Here is a 21,400-nt window from a genome sequence, read left to right as displayed (position 1 = left end):
GAAAATAGTTCTTCTTTTTGGCTTAGACTCTAACCTTTTCTTCTTGTCCAGAATCAAAGCCCACTTCACTAAACCCCCCAGGATCTTCGTTTGTTACCTGTTGTTGAAGGTTGTAGATTTGACTGGGGATGGGGAAATACAGAGTGATAGCTCTGCCCCTTCAGTCTCACAAGTCCTCTTGGTTGCTTGTTAAGTGACCAGAGAAACATTAAAAACAAAATAAAACTCCGAGCCAAATGATTTTATTCTTGAGCAGATTATGGGACATTTAACCTCATTGATTACATTATCTTGACTGCCTAATATTTAACTTTGGAGCAGTTTGATTATAAGGGCCATTTTGCCTAGAAGCATCTTACTGTGTTGATTCTTTCCTATCCCTTTGACTGCCAGTTGACTGTCTCGTTTACCTAAGTTTTTGCTTTATTGAAAGTTTCTTTACTACAGACTAGTTATGAAGTTATTGTTCTCTACTATAAAAAAGATGGCAGCAGTTGTTTATTTTTTTAGCATTATATTTTTTATTTTGTTAGGTGCATTTCTCTTCATCTTGGTTCTCTGGTAGTTTTTTGCCTTGACACGTATTTCTTTTTTGCAAATGCGATTTATTAGAAACTAGTGGCCCAGTGCACGGAATTCATGCATGGGGGGTTCCCTCAGCCCAGCCTGCACCCTCTCCAATCGGGGACCCCTTGGGGGATGTCCAACTGCCGGTGGTCGGACATCCCTCTCTCAATCTGGGACCGCTGGCTTCTAACTGCTCACCTGCCTGCCTGCCTGATCACCTCTTACTGCCTCTGCAAGCCGGCCTGATCTCACCCCCAACTGCCCTCCCCTGCTGGCCTGATCTCACCCCCAACGGCCCTCCCCTGCTGGCCTGATTGCCCCTAACCCCCTGCCAGCCTGATCTCGCCCCCAACTGCCCTCCCCTGCCGACCAGTTTGCCCCTAATTGCCTCTGCCTCGGCCCCCACCACCATGGTTTTGTCCAGAAGGAAGTCGATGTCTGGAAGATGGCTGGTCGACCCAGTCTAATTAGCATATTACCCTTTTATTAATATAGATAGATTATATAGGATAGGATTGCTTAAATGGGGGATGTGTGGCAAAGCCTTTTTCAGCAGGAGGAGATGCTCTTGGCAGACAAAAATACATAATCCCTATATCTAGACTGATTGCCAGCCATATACACTATACTGCCAAACCGGCCATTAAAAAATTGGACCACTTTCTTACACCTTACACCAAACAGCTGTTGCCCTTAAAACCCCTCCTCAGCCCCCACCTTAGGTTCTGCCTTCACAGTTCACCCAGATTTGGTTCTGATTGGTCGGTTTCTATGCCAGTCAGTGTCAAAAGCTCCACCTCCTAGGCAGCCATCTTATGAGGGTGTGAAGGTTAATTTGCATATTACCTCTTTATTATATAGGATAGTCTAGCATAGGTCTTTATTGCCTATTTTAGTTCATTTGATCCGCTATAACAAAATACCACCAACTGGGTGGCTTACAAACAACCGAAAGGTATTTCTCATAGTTCTGGAGGCTGGAAGTCCAAGATCAAGGTGCTAGCATGCTTGAATTCTGATGAAGGGCCTCAGTTGCAGACTGATGGTTTCTTGCTGTATCCTCACATGATGGAAGGGTTAAGACAGGGGTGGGCAAACTTTTTGACTCGAGGGCCACAATGGGTTCTTAAACTGGACCGGAGGGCCAGAACAAAAGCATGGATGGAGTGTTTGTGTGAACTAATATAAATTCAAAGTAAACATCATTAAAAAAAAGGGTTTGGTTTTTTTTTTTTTTTAGTGAAGGGAGAGGGAGAGAGAGATGGAAACATCACTGATACGAGATCATTGATTGGCTGCCTCCTGCATGCCTCACACTGGGGATGGAGCCCACAACCTGGGCATGTGCCCTGACCAGGAATTGAGCTGTGACCTCCAGGTTCATAAGTCGACACTCAACCACTGAGCCATGCCAGCCAGGCGGAAACTCTTTTTTTAAGGTCATTAATCTTATTCATGAGTGCTTTGCTCTCATGACCTAATCACCTCACAAAGGCCCTTACTTCCTAATATCATCACATTTGGCATTAGAATTTTAGCTTATGAATTCTGGCGGTGGGTAGGGAGGACAGACACAAGCGATCAGGCCATAGCATTGCCTGTTTCTAAAGTAATTCTAGATGCCAGATCATGTCCTTTTGTTCAAAACATGGTTTTTCTTTGTCTCATAAGGTCCATTCTATCAGGAACATGATGATTGAAACTGTCATTTTCTTCTCTGAAATGTACAGGCTGGACATCTTATCCAGTCATGTTTACAATATTACCTTGGTCTTTTGTTGTTGTTAAGAATCTCAGTTTGGCCTGTTCCTAAAAAAGCCATTGTCAGTTTAATCATATCTTTGCCTGTAGTTGCAGTCACTTGATCTAATATACTGTCCATCTTTGGGGGAAACTTCAGTTACTTTTCATTGCATTTTTCTTCAAAGATGTATCATCCAGAAGGTGTGAATTCTGCTCAAGGGTAGGGAAGGCATTTTCTTAATCTCTGTATCACAAGCATCTGGCACACTGGCTAATTATTTAATGTTTATTTAAATGAAAGAATGAATACATGACTGTTACAGGCCTGCCGTTTTCTTATTTTTCCACTTGTTCCCTTTTAATATGGTTCCCTATTTGTTCCTCAAGAGGCATAAAGGCTCTGTGTGTGTGTGTGTGTGTGTGTGTGTGTGTGTATTAATGTAGCTGGTGATAGAGCTAGGGAGCTAGGCTTATGATTTCTCTCTAGATCACATGACTGTCGATGCTTGGGCTGGACAAAAGCCTTTCTAAGATGCTTGAGCACAAGAGTGACTATGTTCTGCCACAGCTGCCATTAGAAAAAAATGATTTTGGACGCTTCAAGCTTATTGATTGTTATTAGAGTATCATTGTGTATGAAATAGTTTAACTGTTACTTAGCAAATTTCTAAGGTTTAAAAATTATTTTCTAAATCCTTAGTTTGGTAACTTTTTCCATTTTATGTAGCAAAGTTCATTCTAATTGATTGGAGTAACTGATGACAACTGAGACATTTAATAGAAAATTCATAAGCCAGTTTTTCATTTGTGGAAGATGCAAAAGTTGATATCTATCATAAATAAAAATACATATCTCTTCTAGATTACTTCCTTAAATTGTACCTAAAAAGAAATTGGTAGTTGATAGTACAGATCATTGATAGATTAGCCTTCATAGAATATTACTATTTTTTTAAAATATGTCTTTATTGGTGGGAGAGAGAGAGAGAGAGAGAGAGAGAGAGAGAGAGAGAGAGAAAGAGAAAGAAACAATGGATGAGAGAGAAACATTGATTGGCTGCCTCATGCAGTGCCCCTACTGGGGACCAAGCCCACAACCCGGGCATGTGCCCTGACCAGGTATTGAACCAGGACGTCTTGGTACATGGGACAATGCTTAATCCACTGAGCCACACTGGCCAGGCAATAGAATACTACTATTAAATAAAACAATGGTTCACTAGCACAATGAAAATAGAAACTTTAAAGCAATATATATGAAATACATTTCCATGTAACATGTTGCTGTTTATAGACTTTATTCACAACTTTTGTGTATATGTAACTTAATGGGTAATTATAAGTCAGCCATTTTTTTCAAAAATTATATTAATGTGTATTTTGTCTTATTTGGTAACTGAATTTGTATATTTAATGGATGTGGGAATAATTATAAGGTTGGGGAATTTGCAAGACTATATATATTTTTTTGGGGGGGGATATTTAGTAAATTTACTCAAATGAAGCTTAAATGATACAGAACTGAAAATATTAGAACTCTATACACAAGAGAAAGTGAATATAAATTAGCCAACTCTATGAACATTTCCAGTTAAGCACACATACAAATACATATTCACCTCTTTTATATAGGAATAACACATACATGCATGACAATGATTCTGGCAAAAACATCTCAGATATTAAAAAATATTCATAAGTTTTAAAGATGCTGTGGAATAAGTTTTAACAACATTCTACATGAATGGAAACCTCTGATTTAATTCCAATAACTTTCATGCCAGAAGCATGGTTGGTTTTACTTTTTTTTAAAACAGATCTTGGTATCATATACATTGGCTTATTAATAATTAAGGCATTTTATTTACACAGTATGTCTGTGGACAAAAAACGTTTAGTATTGATTATTTGCTATGATGTTTAAAACTTTCAAAGTCTTTCAACATAAGAAAATAGCTGCACACATTTGTTTTCTTATAAAACACAATCTTAAAAAAAGTAATGATGATTGGTCACTAGTAGTTCTTCAACAATGTTGCCAAGTAGCCACATAAATCCCAAATGCAGCAAAGGAGAACAATCTTCATAGTGCACTTCCACCTTATTGAAGTTGAAGCTGCTCCTTTCGGATATTCTTCCACTTCAGTGTGAAGTAGATTATTAGGGTTTCGTTAGTGGTTTCATTTGTGGCTTTAAAAGAAAAGGTGTTGATTTCTCCCACAGTTCACAGTTCTCCAATGAGACTTGTTTGGAAATCATATAGTCCAGGGATGTTTTGAATAACCAAATGCTCTTTAGTAGATGAAATCTTCCAATGCACCTGTAATAAATAACCATCTACATCCTTAGCTATATTACCAGTATATCCTGGAACCAAAGTAAGATGGTTTTCTTGTTCCCACAATCTGCTTAATTGTTGTTTTAAAATCTGAATATTTCCATCATTTATAATTTCTGTTTTGGATGATAGTTCTGACCACCACCTTTTTATGATTGCTTGAAGGCAGTTTAAACCAACTATTATATATTCTTCAAATTTGCTTTTAAGTAGTGACTGTACAAGAGGCAACAAGTCTACACAGCAGCTGAGTGAGATGTATTGTTTTTCTTCCTGTAAACTATTGGTAAGCTCAGGAAGGCAATCCACCACCACTCCAAGGTCTTCTATCTTCACCAAATGAGTTACAAGTTCACTTATCCTTCTCTTTTTCCAGAAAGATAAAGCTACATTCAATCTCAAATTCCTGCTGAACTAAACTTGTGCCATTGTTTCATGATCCTGAGAAACCTCAGGAAAAACCCACTGTATTTTGATGATGCGCTTTCTGTCTGTGAAGAACCAGAATCACTGGAGTTAAGCAAATATGTTCGACTATCATGGTGTAATTTTTCAGGCAGGTGGCCTGCACAAGCCAGTTCATTTTCTTTATTTGCCATATCACAGCCCCCACTTCTAGGGGACTGTTCCTTTTTAAAACAAGAATTTGGAAAAGGATAATAAACTTTCTTTCTGTGGTAGATCGCCTTACGTAGTTTATCTGGGCTTTTAACAGCCTGTCCAACTGTTCTAGTTATGTAAACAGCCAACTGTTTGGGATATTTCTTAACCTCCTTCATGTTCTTAGTGAAATTAGAGATCATTTTTCTAGGATGATCAATGGAATGGTCCTCAATATTATTATAAAAGTTCTGTTTTTTTAACATTGTGGGTTTCAGATGCCATAATCTCTAAAATACCGGTGCCTCATGGTACAGTGGAGCTTCAGTCCAGCTCTGGCGCTGACCAACTGTGCCCAGAAGCCTAGAGAGTCCTCAGGCTCCTGGGCTGAGACTCACTCAGGGCCATTCAAATGCGGCTGCCAAGACCATACTTTCATAATCTATTGTCAATGTTAGAGCAGTTTGGAGGCATTTTTTTTTCAGCTTTATTCAGGCATAATTGACATACAGTAAACTGTGCATATTTAAAGTCTAAATAATGCATATTTCTATCATTCCACTCCTCAATTTCTTCTTGCCCCTTTGTATTTTATTCCCCCTCAACTCACGCTGTCCCCCTGTCCAGGCACCCATTGATCTGCTTTCTGTCACTAGAGATTAGTTCATATTTTCTAGAATTATTTTTATAAATGGAATCATGTAGTGCGTTATTTTGTTGTGTGGCTTATTTCAGCATAATTATTTTGTGATCATTTGTGTTGTTACTTGTATTATTTCTGAGTAGTCCATTACTTAAACTACAATTATGTTTACTACAATTTGTCCATTTACGTGTTCATGGGCATTTGAGAGTGTCCTTTTATAAATCTTTTATGAGTATTTGTGGACATAGAAATTTATTTCTCTTGGATAAATACCTAGGAATGAAATGGCTGGGGCATATGGTAGGTGTAAGTTTAACTTTTAAGGAAACTGCCAGTTTTATAAAGCAGTTGTACTATTTTACATTTACACCAGCAGAAATGGAAGAAAATGTGTTCTTAATGTTGGATTTTATAAAAAGAGAAAAGAGCCCTGGCCGGATAGCTCGGTTGGTTAGAGTGTCATACCAATGCACCAAGGTTATGGGGTCGATCTCCCGTCAGGGCACACTTGAGAATCAACCAATGAATGCATAAATAACTGGAACAATAAATTGAAATGCCTCCCACCCTCCCTCCCTCCCTCTTTCCCACCTTCTCTTTTTTAAAAAAATATATTTTATGGATTTTTCACAGAGAGGAAGGGAGAGGGATAGAGAGTCAAAAACATTGATGAGAGAGAAACATCGATCAGCTGCCTCCTGCACACCTCCTACTGGGGATGTGCCCACAACCAAGGTACATGCCCTTGACAGGAATCGAACCTGGGACCCTTCAGTCCGCAGGTCAATGCTCCATCCACTGAGCCAAACCAGCCAGGGCTCACCTTCTCTTCCTAACATCAACCAATCAATAGAAAAATAAGTATTGCTATTTTTAAAAAAAGAGGAAAGAATTACTTCTTGTATTTGTAGAGTTCAGTTTTCTAGGTGAGTGCTAAGATGCAACAGGTCCTCGAATAACATGGTTTCCTTCAACATCATTTCATTATAACATTGATGAGATGCTATAGGGACTTAATGCTTGTTTATATCAACCTGTGGTAAAATTGGTTTCATTATATGTCATTTTGGTTAAAGTAGTAAAATAATGACAACATTAAGTGAGGACTTTCTGTACTGTGAATCAGACATTAGTTTTATACGATTTAATAAAATTAAGTGTAGAGTTTAAAGAAGTAACTCTGGAAATCTTTTATAAAATAGATTATGTAAGAAATTTCTTTGAAAAATCCCCAAAGTCATCCATAAGGTGCAGTGTTTAGACGTAACATCTCTCCCTAATTTCAACACACTTGCTCATTTTTTTCTCTTGAATTAAAATAAATTAATGTTTATTTACTTGCCCCAATGAAGTGGTTAGCTTTGCATTTAGGGGCTACACCTAATTAAAAATATGTAATTTTAAATAGTAGTATTTTATTCAGCTTGATGTGTAAGGCATGTGTGAACTGATATAAATTGAGGGAACAGCAGATTTATATCTCATGCTCACTCTGGATCATAAGCATACATTTTCTTGAGAGGAATGGTGGGTGGAGTGGCCTGTATCACTTAAATTATTTTTCTTTTTGCTGTGTGTAAATAGTTGCATTCTCATAAATTAAATGCATATGTAATGTGATTGCATTATAATTATGGTAACAGCTGAAGCTGAATGAAGAAAGAGGTTATGTGCATATTAAGAGTAGGGTGGCTGATAGGTTTGTTAAGTCATTGTTCATGGGCCCTTTTTATTTATTTATTTTTTAAAAAATATATTTTATTGATTTTTTACAGAGAGGAAGGGAGAGAAATAGAGAGCTAGAAACATCGATGAGAGAGAAACATTGATCAGCTGCCTCCTGCACACCTTCTACTGGGGATGTGCCTGCAACTGAGGTACATGCCCTAGACCGGAATCAAACATGGGACCTTTCAGTCTGCAGGCCAACGCTCTATCCACTGAGCCAAACCGGTCAGGGCTGTTCATGGGCCCTTTTTAGCTTTCCATAATAGGTTAGTAAGGATAAGTAGCCATCATTAGCACCTATTCAGTGCTTCTTCCCTTCATTTTCCTGCTCTGCCTAGATCATCTATTTTCTTCTTTTTGCTTGTGTTATCTACACTCCCTTTTTATGTTCTCAACTCCTTGGTATTCACTCATCTCTTTAGAATCAATAGTATACCTGTTTTCCCTTTAGAATGCTACCAAAACCCATAAACATAAATGAGTTGTACAATTATATTTTGTAGCTTTGTTGTGTATATAAAATAAGCTGCAAAGTGGTTCTAAAAATGGTGGTCTAGGCTGGTGCCATTTTGGGGCTTAGCCCATCTGATACCCAGATTACCTAATAAATTTATAATCCCTTAACAAAATAATGGTGGTCTACTTTCATGAACTCATTATCAACATTCCAGATTACTTCTGCATAAAACATTTTAAAAAACCCTCTTTATTTGCCTAACTTGTAAAATGCATTGTTTCATTTTTATATTTTGCTAAGAGTTAAAAATGTGGATCTCTTTCACTAGCCTGATTAATTAAGAACTGATAGAAGAAAGTTTACTTGACTTAGTGTCATAGGTCCTGGGCTCCAGCACAGCCTTGTCATTATTAACTCACTTTGTAATCCTGGGAAAGTAACATTTCTCATCTGTAAAATGTGGGGAATGGACTTGATCTTAAAAATTTTAAAGATTTCCTTCTGGGGCAGGAGAACCAAACTTGTAAAAGAAGTTGTTTTTAAAAATAGTTTTATCTTATAAGTCACCGCTGAAGTTTAATGGCTTTACTAGAAATTATGTATAATCACTTTTGAATTTTGTATATCTCGTCTGTTGCAGGATGCTTTAATCTGGATCCCAATAGAGTTTTGGATGTCATTTTAGAAGTGTTTGAATGCAGGCCAGAACATGATGACTTCTTTATATCTTTATTAGAATCTTACATGAGTATGTGTGAACCGCAAACACTGTGTCATATTCTTGGGTTCAAATTCAAGTTTTACCAGGTAACAAAATATGTGTGTGTATCTATATCTATCTGTATCTATAGGTTAATTTCATGATTTTATATGTACAATTTAATATGAATTTTATTTGTAAATGATTAGTTTCAGCTACACCATTCTGCCAGAGGAAATAGATAAATAAATAGCTAACAATGAGGTGTAATAAGTACTGTATTAGTAATATGAATGATGTGATATGAAAGTCTAGGGGAAAGCATAATAAATATTTTGCTTTGGGAGAGATGGAGTTAGGGAAGATTTTATAAATAATAAACTTTTAAAAACCTGTTACTTGAAGGATGAGTAGGAGTTTGTTGACAGTTATTAGTGCAGAAGTAATAAATAGTGTGAGAGTGAAGACATAACAGTATGAGATTGAAGAAATGGTATATAGTCAGATGTGGCTGGATTGTAAGATGCGGGGCAAAGAAGAGACAGGAAGTGAAGTTGGAAAGGTAGGTGCACTTTTGATGGTTTAGTCTTAAATACTGTGTTGAGTTAGAATTTTACTGTGTAGACAGTGAAGATTGGTTAATTTTCACTTAAACCACTACAGTAGTTATCTAGTAAATCTGTGCCTCTGATTATTTCTCTTTCAATCCATCTTTCATATTATTACTATTGTTACATTCTAAAAGAGATCTAATTGATACACTGCTCAAACACATTTGCCTGGAGGATGACATTTAAACTTACAAACATGGCAGAAAAGGCTAGTCACAATCTAGCCCCATTCTTTCTTTCCAGCCTCATCTTCAGTGATTTCCCCCCTCAAATCTGATATTCTTTTTTTAAAAAAAATACATTTTATTGATTTTTTACAGAGAGGAAGGGAGAGGGATAGAGAGTTAGAAACATCGATGAGAGAGAAACATCGATCAGCTGCCTCCTGCACACTCCCCACTGGGGATGTGCCCGCAACCAAGGTACATGCCCTTGACCGGAATTGAACCCGGGACCCTTGAGTCCGCAGGCCGATGCTCTATCCACTGAGCCAAACCAGTTAGGGCTCAAATCTGATATTCTAACGATATTAAAGTAATAGCCATTTCCTGAACTAAGGTATAGACATTGCTATGTATAGACAGACCTTTGTTTACAAGCAGTTTCTTAAACTAGAAAAATATTCTTATGTAGCCGTCTCACCTGTCTTGGTCTTAATCTTGTGAACTATTTATTCTTTAAGATCAAATGCTACTTGCTCTATAAAGTCTTGGCTGATAGTTCAGTCATGCAGAATTAGTAACTTCTTGATCTCTCTTTTCATGAAATGTGACATAGACTTCTGGCACTTATCAGGTTATATTAGAATAAACTATGTCTATCTCCTTTGGCAGATTGTGAGTCATTTAAGGCAAGGTCTATATTTTACTAATTTCTCTTGATTAATTTACTGCTTAGTCTATAGTAAATGCTCAATAATAATAAATGAGTGGTCTATCTCTTGATAGCATGGAGGATTTTAATGTAATAAGGCCTCCATTATTCTTTTGTTATATCTTTCTTAATTTGTCTACTTGGATTGGGGTACTCAGCTAGTCAAGAAATACTCATTTATTGAGTGTTTAAACAGTGGTTCTCAACCTTCTTAATGCCGCGACCCTTTAATACAGTTCCTCATGTTGTGACCCCCAATTTCATTGTTACAAATTGAACATAATTAAAGCATAGTGATTAATGACAAAAACAATATGTAATTACATATGTGTTTTCCAATGGTCTTAGGCGACCCCTGTGAAAGGGTCGTTCGACCCCAAAGGGGTCGCGACCCACAGGTTGAGAACCGCTGGTTTATGATATGCTGTTGCTTTGCTAGGCACTGAGGATTCTCTGGTGGAGCATGTCTATTCCTGTCCTCTGGAGCTCAAGTTCAGGATAGTAAGACAATTTCTTTTAGCATTCTCAAGTGATATATGACCTATTGCCTTTGCTTGTCTTTTATTTTTCATAATCTGGGATGCTCCAGAATAGAAATCAGATCAGAACTTGAAAGCATATAGCTTTTTGATACCAAATAAGACACATGGTAGGGTTTTTGGGCAAGAGTACTTCACCTTTGCTTAAAAATTAGTGATGACAGCTGTTCCTGTTCCTTCCAGAAACCAGGGAGTCCACTATTAGTACAGGGAAGGAGAAGTTCAAGTATTTCATCACATTTTAAGAGGCACCATGATAGCTTTGGCTTTAAGAATATGAAGCCAACTGCTAAAATGACAGGGTAACTGAAATTTAACTTGGGTGGGATTACTTAGAATATAGGTTAGGGTTTTGGAGACTGTAGGTTTCAGAGCATAGTGCAGTGAGTAATGACCTACTGCATAACATCAAGTATTATTTGTTAAATGGGAATTTTAGAATTAAATTTTTATATGAAAATATTCCTCATGGTAGTAACACTTTTTGAGCTGAATTATAGTATCCCTAGGGGTTGACAACGTTGGAATAATCATCCTTTTTTAAAAATAGACAGTGGGCCTTTTTATTATATAAGAAATACCCAACCATGAAACATTTGATTTAGAAGTAACCTATTATTGGAAAGATAGCCCTCATATTGCTCTGTATAAAACTATTGCCTTTTTTTTCTATTGCCTGAGCTATCTTATTGCTGTGAGAATCTGTAGTCTTAAGGACCACTAAGGGCAGGGGAAGAAATGTCAGAGATTTAAGGTAATTTGTGGTCTTGGAGGTAAAGTAAGGATAGCTATGGACATCAAGAGCCTCTTAGAGAATGTAACTCTGGGAATTGGCTCCTAGGCACGTATGGTCACTCTTTATGCTAGTCCCTTATCTTACTCTACCCTCCCTTCTTTCAATCACTACCTGATAATGTTCACTCCTCCTGCCTGCAACCCATATTTTTACCAGTTGGGACTTATTTGGATTAGCAGGCTGCTGCACCCCCAGTGCTTTTGACTTGGAAGTATGGTAAGAGATGAAAGCAATTTTAGAGCACATGATCATTTTGGAAAGTTAGGCAGTCATATCTGCTTGATCCTCCTAACAGGGATTGCTGTGATAGAGGATTTAGGGGCAGCACAAAGGACAGGCAGAATGGAGTACTAGAAAGTGTGAGGGTACCAAAAGACAAACTTGGCTGGAGTTGTCTTGCCACAGGAAAGAGGAAAGTGGTTGTGACTCTCACCCATATCACAGTTCCTTGATTTGTGGATTCAAAATACAGTAGTAGTAACAGTGATACCATGATTAGGTGCTATTATAATCTAAATTCATTAAGAAATATTGATTGAGCACCTTTTATGTAGTAGGTAATGTTCTAGGTGCTGGGGCTACACCTAAACAAATATACATTCTTGCCTTCTTGATGCTGACATTCTAAGCAAATTATATGATATGCTAGAAGTTGATCAGTAAGATGGGGCAAAAAAAATATAGAGCAAGTTAAGGAAGATTGGGAGTGCTGGAGTTGTTGGTTGCAATTTTAAATAGAATAGTGAGAGGAGACCTCATTGAGAAGATGAGATTTAAGCAAAGAAATGAAGGATGTGAGGGTGTAAACTGTACAGATATCTGGAGAAAAATCTTCAGGCAAAGAGGACAGCCAGGCAAAGAAAGGCCTCAAGGTGTGAGCATGCTGATGTGTTGAAGAACAGCAGGAAGACTAGTGTAGCTGGATCAGAGTGATTGAGTGGGAGAGTGGTAGGAGATGAAGTCAAAGAAAAGGGACTATATATCAGATCACACAGATCTAGTACAAAGTTTTTTATTGTGATGCTGAATGAAGCCAGTGGAGGATTCTGAATAGGAGAGTGATGTGATCTGACTAAGGTTTTTCATTTTGTTTCTTTTTACTTTTTCACTTTATTAACATTTTCAAACATATAGGAAAGAGTGTATAATATAATAGATGCCCATAACTCCTTCACCTAAAAGTAAGTTTAGTAACATGTTGGTATACTTTTTTGAAAATATTAATTTATGTTACAGATACCATGAATGCTTACTCCTAAATGTGTTAGTTTGTACTTTCTAAAAGTAAGGGCATTTTTCTATTTAACCATGATCCATGATACCAATTTCATACTTAACTAGATTGCTATCATATAGTAAACCCAAACCATATTCATTTCCCAAATTGCCCCCCCCCAAATGCATTTTACAACTGGTCTGGTCACATGATGATCCAGTTAAAGACCACACAGTGTATTTAATTGTTAGAATTCTTTTAATTTAGAATAGTATCTCCCCTTTCTTGAGGAAACTATTCCCATAGAGGACTCCACCTTTTGAATTTATCTAATTGCTTTTTCATGGTTGATTTAATTTTTTTGTCCCCTGTCTTTCTCATATACTCGGAGTTAGGTCTAAAGGCTTGACTTGATTATGTTCAGGCAAAAATACTTCATGGGTTGTGCATTATGTTTTATATTGTATAACATCCAATATCTGTCTGACTTTTAATGTTCCAGTAAGTTGATGACAGTCTAATCCTTCCATTATGCAATGATATTTCCTCCCTTATAAATAGCAGGTTATCTGCAAGTTGATACTTGGTTATCCTTGTAAAACCCACTTTTTCATCAACCTTACATTAAGTGATTTAGAATACATGGATGATCCTTTCCTGAGTCAATTAATTCCTTAAAGTTTCAAATTATTGATTTACTAATTTTATCATGCCTTCTAAATTTATTAGCTGTCATTCTTCTATAAAGAAGAGTTATCCCTTGTCAAGTTGGATTGTTTAGTTGTCCTGAAATAAAGTTATACTGGAAAGGCAGGACAAATGCCTTATTTTTTTCCTATTAATTACTTGCTATTAAAGTGAGGAATTTCTTTAGTAGCCACTTCTAATGGTTGCATGAGCGGTGTGTGTGTGAGAGACAAAAAGAGAAAGTGCATTTGTATTTTGACTTAGGTTTTTAAAGAATCGATATGGTTATAGTAGCAATAGAAGTTGAGTTTCTGAATATATTTTGAAGGTAGAGCCAATAGTATTTACTAATGGATTAGGTACAGAACGTGAGAGAGTAGAGTTAAGGACGTTTTTTGGATCAAGGAGCTAAAACAATGGTGTTATCAACTGAGGGCAGATTTCAGGTAAAATAGATTTGGAATGTTATTGGTAGGAATTAAGTTTTGGACATGTTAAGTTTGAGATGTCTGTTAGATATCCAAGTGGAGATGTTGAGTAAATAACTGGATATATGGATCTGGTGTTCCATGGAAAGGACTGAGTTAGAATAGAAATGTGGGTGTCAAAAGTGTAGATGATACTTAAAATTGTGATACTGGATGGAATCATCAGGGGTTGGTTATACAGAGACAAGAGAATGCCGGGGTTCTTGTCCCAGCATCAAGAAGGGTTCAGGAATCTGGAGAAGGGGCTGTGCGTAGATGACATAGGAATCCAGAGACTACTAAAGAGTCTGGAGACAAAATATAATTTTGAAAGGCATTGGGGGTCAGAGGAGCTTAGCTAAAGGAGCTAAGTTCTAAGATCTTAAGGCTAAGGCCTTAGGTTCTCTTCGTCCCCAGGACCCCATGCTTTTTATTAACACAGTTTGTCCTGAGGCAAGGCAGAGATATACACTTCAAAGGGTCAGGGTTTGGTACAGAGTCCTTTATCAGAATGGGGGAATTAGCCTACTGCTGTACAGGTCTTTGGCCAGTAGGAGGCAATAACATGTAGATTAAGATGCCCTATAACTGTCTGGCAGCCACAATCAATTTAATGTGTCCTATTCAGGTTTGGGGAAATGCCTTTAGCCATTCCCAGATGCAGCCCTGCTGCACATGCTGGAATTGGACTCCGGCAAGAGAGGGTTTGAGCCTTTGGGCACTTCAGTGGTAACGGGTCTGGGAGGAGGGGGGAGCGTATGATGTAAGAGGAAAATAGACAATATGAAATTTTGGAAACTAAATGGGAGAAGGAATGATCAACTCTGCTAAATTCCTCTGATAGGTCATTTAAGATGAGGACTAAAATTAATCATTTGATTTATCAGCAGAAAGGTCAAAACTAGCCATTTTGGTAGAGTTGGGATAGTGCTATGAGTGGAATTAGAGACAGAATAGATAACTCTAAAGGAGTTACTACAAAGACACAGACTAATGGGATTGAGGGGTGAGTTCAAGATAAGTTCTTTTTTAAGATGGGAGAGAGAAACACATATGCTGATCAGAATGATTGAGTGGAAAGGAGGAAAACTGGTGATGTAGGAGAGAGGAAAGAATTACTGGAATAGTGTTCTTGAGTACGAAAGAGAGAATAGAATTTATGACGTAAGTGAATAGATTGACTTTAAATAGGACCATAGAGAATTCATCTATAATAGCAGGTAGAAAGGCAGCATATGTAATTATAGTTGTTGGTAGGTGGGTAGATAAGATGGTGAGAGTTTTAAAAAGTTCTATTGATTACTCCAGTTTTCTCACTGAAATAGAAAGCAAGGTCATCAGCTGAGAGAGAGAATGAGAGAAGAGGTATTACAGGTTAGGAGAGAAGGTACGAAATAGTTGTGTAGGTAAGTGGAAGAGTTAATGGACAATGGAATAGAATATGATTGACCAGCATCATTAAGTACCCACTTGAGGGTGGATATGTGAAATTGGCATTTTTGAGGGGTAGTAGCTATTGGTAGTATTAAAGTTAATGTATGTAGTAAATAGCTGAGATGGGTAGAGGAGACGATTTTTGGAAGAGAAGTTAAAAAAAACCAGGAGGCCAGCAAGGTGGAAGTATCATTTATATGTATATGAAAATCTCTAAAAATTAAGAGAAGAATTGAGTTGGAGAGAGTGATAGTGAATCGGAAGGGCAGTGCTAAATAAAGGGCAATGATCCAGGACCCCACAGATGGCAACACTGAAAATTGCAGAGTAGAGAACTCCAGAGCTCTGTCCATCCATAAAAGCAACCAAGGAGCTGTCAAAAACTATCAATAAACTTTTACAGAATTCTGGAATTTAATAAAAATCTTAAGGAAAGCCTCAGTGAAGAAAGAGCTACTGTTTTGGGATAAGAGAACACTGTGACATTTTAAATTGCCTGCCTACTATCCATTACACCCAGATAGATGGTGGCCATGAAGATAGAAGCCCTCACTCCTAGTGAAGATTGCCAAAGCCAGAGGATATAAAGAATTGTTTTCAAAGAACCATAGGTTCGACCTATTTGGCTGTTCACTGAAGTACTCGGGCAAGGCCTGTCTGTGTTTTGCCTGAATGGGAGCATCCCTACCACTTGGGCAGCTTTTTCCCAAAGCATTTTGACTTTAGCAACTATTGGCTTTAGCAGTCTGGAGCAAGAAACAAAAGTTGAATAATCAAGAGAGAGACTGAATACTTGGGAAGGAAGAAGTTGAATAATTAGATATGTGGGGGGCTTAATGACTTTTAAGAAGCAGATGAATATACCAGGTAGTAGGGAAAAAAGGCCATGTGTATGCCCAGACCTGTATGTGTACTCAGAATAGGGCTGAGAAGACCCTAAGCTTTTTCTGTGTCTGGCCTTCAGGCTCTACACAAGCAGGAAGTGAAGACTAAGGCAAAAGTTATAAATGGCCTCGCTAAGTATTGAGGAATGCCCTAATGCACACAGAGCCAATGTGCAAAGTTTGGGAGATTATTTTTTTTTCTTTCTTTTTCTTGAGGGCTTTGGGCCTCTAAGAAAACTTAAAACACAAACTGACCACTAAGCTAACAGAACAGAGATTTCAGTGGCCATACATGACAATAATACAGACTTTACAAAATGAGTTCAGAAAATTCACTAAATAAGCAAACAGCAATAACCCACAATAAGCAGCATCATAAACCCCAGAGTGGGTGCAGAATCTGATTTTCAGAGTTGCTTCTTAATATTCAAAATGTCTAGTTTTCAACAAGAACTAATGAGGCATGTAGGGAAACAAAACATGGCTCATTCACAATAAAAAATAAATTAATAGAAACTATCCATGAGGAAGCCCAGGCAATGGACTTAGTAGAATAATAATTTAAATCAACAGTCCTAAATATACTTATGATCTATAGGAAACCATGAGAACTAAAGGAAACCAGAAAAGCAGTCTCATAAGACAGAATATCAATAAAGAAATAATTATAAGAGAAATTATGAAATAAAAAAGTACAATAACTGAAATTAAAACTGCACTAGAGAGGTGCAAGAGGAGTTTTGAGAAGGTTGAAGAAATAGTAGCTAACTTGGTAAGTCTGAGGTTACCCATTCTGAGGAGCAGAAAGAAAAAAATGAAGAAAAATGAACAGAGCCCATGAGACCTATATGACACCATTAAGTGTACCAATATGTGCATTATGACTCCCAGAAGCAGAGGAGAGAGAGAAAGCGATAGAAACTATATTTGAAAAAAATAGTGGTTGAAAACATCTGAAAGATATGAAGCTACACTAAGAAGCTCTGCAAACACCAAGCAGGAAAAACTCAAAAGAGATTTACACCAAGATACATTATAGTTAAATTGTTGAAAGACAAAGACAATCTTGAAACTAGCAAAACAGATGTGACCCACTGGGTACAAGAGATCCTTAAAAAAGAATAGCAGCTGATTTCTCTTCAGAAGGTAGTATGAAGGCATATATGCTGAAAGAATAAAACTGTCAACCAAGAATTCTATATCCAGCAAAACTATCCTTCAAAAAAATGAGAGATTGTTATTCCAAGATAAACAAAAGCTGGGGGAGTTAATCACTAGTAGATCTGCCCTACAAGAAATGCTAAAAGTAGTCCTTCAGGCTGAAATGAAAGGCCACTAGACAATAACTTGAAGCTATATGAAGAAATAAAGTACACTAGGTAAATATAAAAGCCAATCTTGTGTTTTTTTGGTTTGTAGCTCTTCTTTTTTTTCTATGGCTCAAAAGGAATTGCCCTAACCGGATTGGCTCGGTGGATAGAGCGTCAGCCTGCAGACTGAAAGGTCCCAGGTTTGATTCCGGTCAAGGGCATGTGCCTTGGTTGCGGGCACATCCCCAGTGGGAGGTGTGCAGGAGGCAGCTGATCGATGTTTCTCGTGTTTCTCTCTCATTGATGTTTCTAACTCTCTATCCCTCTCCCTTCCTCTCTGTAAAAAATCAATAAAATTCATTAAAAAAAAAGACAATGGAATAAAACTATAATTATAAATCGAATCAACACACAAAGTGTAACTATAAAAGAGGGAGGGATAGAAATGTATAGGTGCAGTTTTTGTGTACTATTGAAACTAAGTTGGTATTAATTCAAATTAGGTTATTACAAGTTTAAAATGTTAATTGTAATAATACCCAAGGTAACTACTAAGAAAATAAGAAATAAACAGAAAACAAAAGAAGGAAATCAAAATGGTATACTACCAAAATAACACAAATGGAGTCAGTAATAGAGGAAATGAGAAATAAAACCTGGTATAAGACATATTGAAAACTTAGCAAAACGGCAGAAGTCCTTCCTTGTCAGTAGTTACTTTAAATGTAAATAGAATAAACTGTAATTAAAAAGACAAGTTCAGCAGAAGTTATAAAAAACCATGATCCAACTGTATGCTATCTGTAAGAGACTCACTTTAGATCCAAAGATACAAATATGTTCAAAGTAAAAGTATGGAAATACCTATCTCATACGAACAGTATCCAGGAGAGAACTGCGGTGGCTATTCTAATATTATACAATCTAGACTACAAGATAAATTTTTTATAGTAGACAACAAAGAACATTATATATTGATAAAGCTGTCAACCCATCAAGAAGATACAGCAGTTATAAACACACGTGCACTAAACAGAGCCTCAAAATATGTCCAGCAAACATTAAAAGAGTTGAAGGGGGGGAAATAAACAGTTCTATTAAATAATTGTTGGACATTTCTACGCCCCACTCTCATTAATAGATAGAACAATGAGACAGAAGATCAGTAAGCTAATAGAGCACTTGAACTCTATAAAACAACTAAACTTAACACACATATATAGAACACTCCATCCAGTGATAATAGATTACACATTATTCTCAAGTGCATATGGAACAGTCCCTAGGTTAGACCCTATTAGAGACCACAAAACAAACCTCAATTAATTTAAAGCATTGAAAGCATTAAAAAAAAACCCTTATTTGACAACAATTAATGAAAACAGATCACAGCAGTTGTGTAGGATAGTGAGTAATAGGAAATTAAGAGCTGGCTGGGCTTTAGAGAGGGTGGAGGGAGAATAATCTGAAAACAACTATAAAAAAGCAAAGACGACTTGTACCCCACCTCTGAGCCTAGTAGTTATTAAGGGTCTGGGGAAAATACTAGTAGCTACCATTTGACTGGGCTACAGTGGGTGTGGTATTCCTAGGGAGTGCTAGGCTCTAAGCATGAAAGTGGAGGGAATAATTAGAGGAAAGGTAGGGGGCTTTGCTGAGAATGGATCATAAATTCAAGAGGATTCCATGGAAGATTTTCAAGAATGCAGAAAGGTGGGATAGTACAGAACAGGATTGTGCAGAGCAATATGAGGATCAGAGTGTGGAAGTTGACGTTAGCCTGGTGGTTGGGGATTCTGGTAGTGACTCATTTAAACAGAGGTAATGGGAATAATGAAAGCATTCCTGATCATCTTTTGTTTTTATGAGAAAATGTCTTGATACTAAAGAACCTTTTATAAATATTTAGAATTAAACTTAAGTTGAAAATTTACCTTTCTTAAAAATTACAGTGATACAGTGCCTTCTTTATATAACATCTATTAGTTTGATTAGCTTCACATGTTATGTGCATAATACCTATAGCAATTGTAGGGGGAGTCTTACAAATATATCATTTTCAGTGTTAAATAGAAGCAGAACATAATATATTGTCACTGTTTGCTTTTTATTTGCATTTGGCCATTTAGTAATCGTTGGTTGTCCTCACTTTACTCATCCATTCATCTGACCTCCAATAGTTTAAAAATTAGGGAAAAATCTTTTCAGTAGCATTTAAAGATCCTTCTATGTCTTTGAAGGGTTTAACTGGACTGGCCTTAATTGGCCATTCCACATTTTGTTAATTAATTAATTAATTGTTGATTTATTCATGTGTAATATGTATAGACACCTGTTTTTGAGAAGAAATCAGCTGACAAGCACATATAATTAGCACAAAACCCAAGAAATGAAAGAATAGGGAAAACAGTATAAAAGCAGACACAGATGGTTCTACACTCCCATGTTTGTCAGTCTTGTTTCTGTGTTTCTACTGAGAACTACTTGGAAAAAACAAGTTAAGAAAACACACATATAAATACATTCAAACTAAATATTCAGTATAAAATCTCTCTATTCTATTTAATTTTTAGATTTTATTCAAATATTAGCCTGCATTGTAAAATGTGTCCATTTTCAAAACTTCTTTCTTTGAGTTCATTAAAAGATGCTTCAATGTGGAAAGGGATGTAGACATAATTCTCTTTGTCCTGAATTCAGATGTTATGTATGCCCAGGAAGAGCAGTGAAGCTTATTGTTGAACAAGAGTTATTTGAGCTAATTTTTCTTAAATATTGGTAAAGGATATGATTTTAGTTGTAATTTATGCACTAAATAGAAACTTTTATTTTTCAAGGAACCAAGTGGAGAGACTCCTTCATCCTTATACAGAGTTGCAGCAGTGCTTCTACAAGTTAATCTTATTGATTTAGATGATCTTTATGTACATGTAAGTCAAGTGGGCTGCTAAGAATCTTTGGTTGTCCATTCCAGGGGTGGGGGAGAGGACTAGGCAGCCATATAGCACTCTAAGGTTGGTCCTAGGCTCTTAAATCTTAATTTTTGAAGCCCTAATGCTTTATTACTTTGTGTTTATAAAGTAAATGACTTTAATTCTTTTACGAAGTATGGAAATCTGATATCTTTTGTTACCCATACAGAGTTCAAGGTTGGATATGAAGTTAAAGTTCTTAATTGTTATCAAGGCATAACACATGGAGAGAGAGGCCAAGTTCTAACCAATGTGGTTTTAGACTTCTCTATTATACACAAATTATGGGAAGTATGGGATTACCTAGATACATCTTCCTTCTCTCCAAAATGTTAATTTTTGGCATTCAGGATGTATGGAGAAGTCTTCACATGTTTTTTTAAAAATGGCTTTTTTGTGTTTTAACTGGGTAATAAATGACTAGTATTGTGCTTACATTGTTGGATCCAGGATGTAGAAGAGTATGTATGTGAATTTGATTAATGATCTCTAATGTAGCAACAGTTTAGCCTGTCAGTTTGTAAAAACTAGGTTTGTAGTATAGAACTTTGTTTTATTATGTTTTGTATTAGGATATCTATGGACTTAAAACAAACCTGTCCAATGCTGACATCATCTTTACTGCCTTTGAGATCACTTTGTATCTTTCTTGCCTATCCTATATAATAAAGAGGTAATATGCAAATTGACCATCATGCCCTTGCACAAGATGGCTACCCCAAGATGGTCGGCAGTGGAGGGCAGTTGGGGGTGACCAGGCCTGCAGGGTAGGGCAGTTGGGGGTGACCAGGCTGGCAGGGGAGGGCAGTTAGGGGTGACCGGGCCGGCAGGG

The 21,400-nt window shown here is 37.0% G+C and overlaps 1 protein-coding gene and 1 pseudogene across 1 annotated transcript in view; one reads left to right on the top strand and one right to left on the bottom strand.

The window, feature by feature from the left end:
- Positions 1-21,400, top strand: part of THOC2 (THO complex 2) — a 121,626-nt gene that overhangs the window by 43,924 nt on the left and 56,302 nt on the right. The window contains 2 exon segments of the mRNA XM_014544948.1: positions 8,720-8,886; positions 20,434-20,526. Coding sequence (XP_014400434.1) covers positions 8,720-8,886; positions 20,434-20,526 — 260 coding nt within the window.
- Positions 4,535-5,725, bottom strand: LOC102261981 (annotated as a pseudogene).

This window comes from Myotis brandtii, unplaced genomic scaffold (assembly GCF_000412655.1).
Source record: "Myotis brandtii unplaced genomic scaffold, ASM41265v1 scaffold39, whole genome shotgun sequence".
In the NCBI taxonomy this organism is placed as follows: Eukaryota; Metazoa; Chordata; class Mammalia; order Chiroptera; family Vespertilionidae; genus Myotis; species Myotis brandtii.
This window is presented reverse-complemented; position numbering and strand designations above follow the sequence as displayed.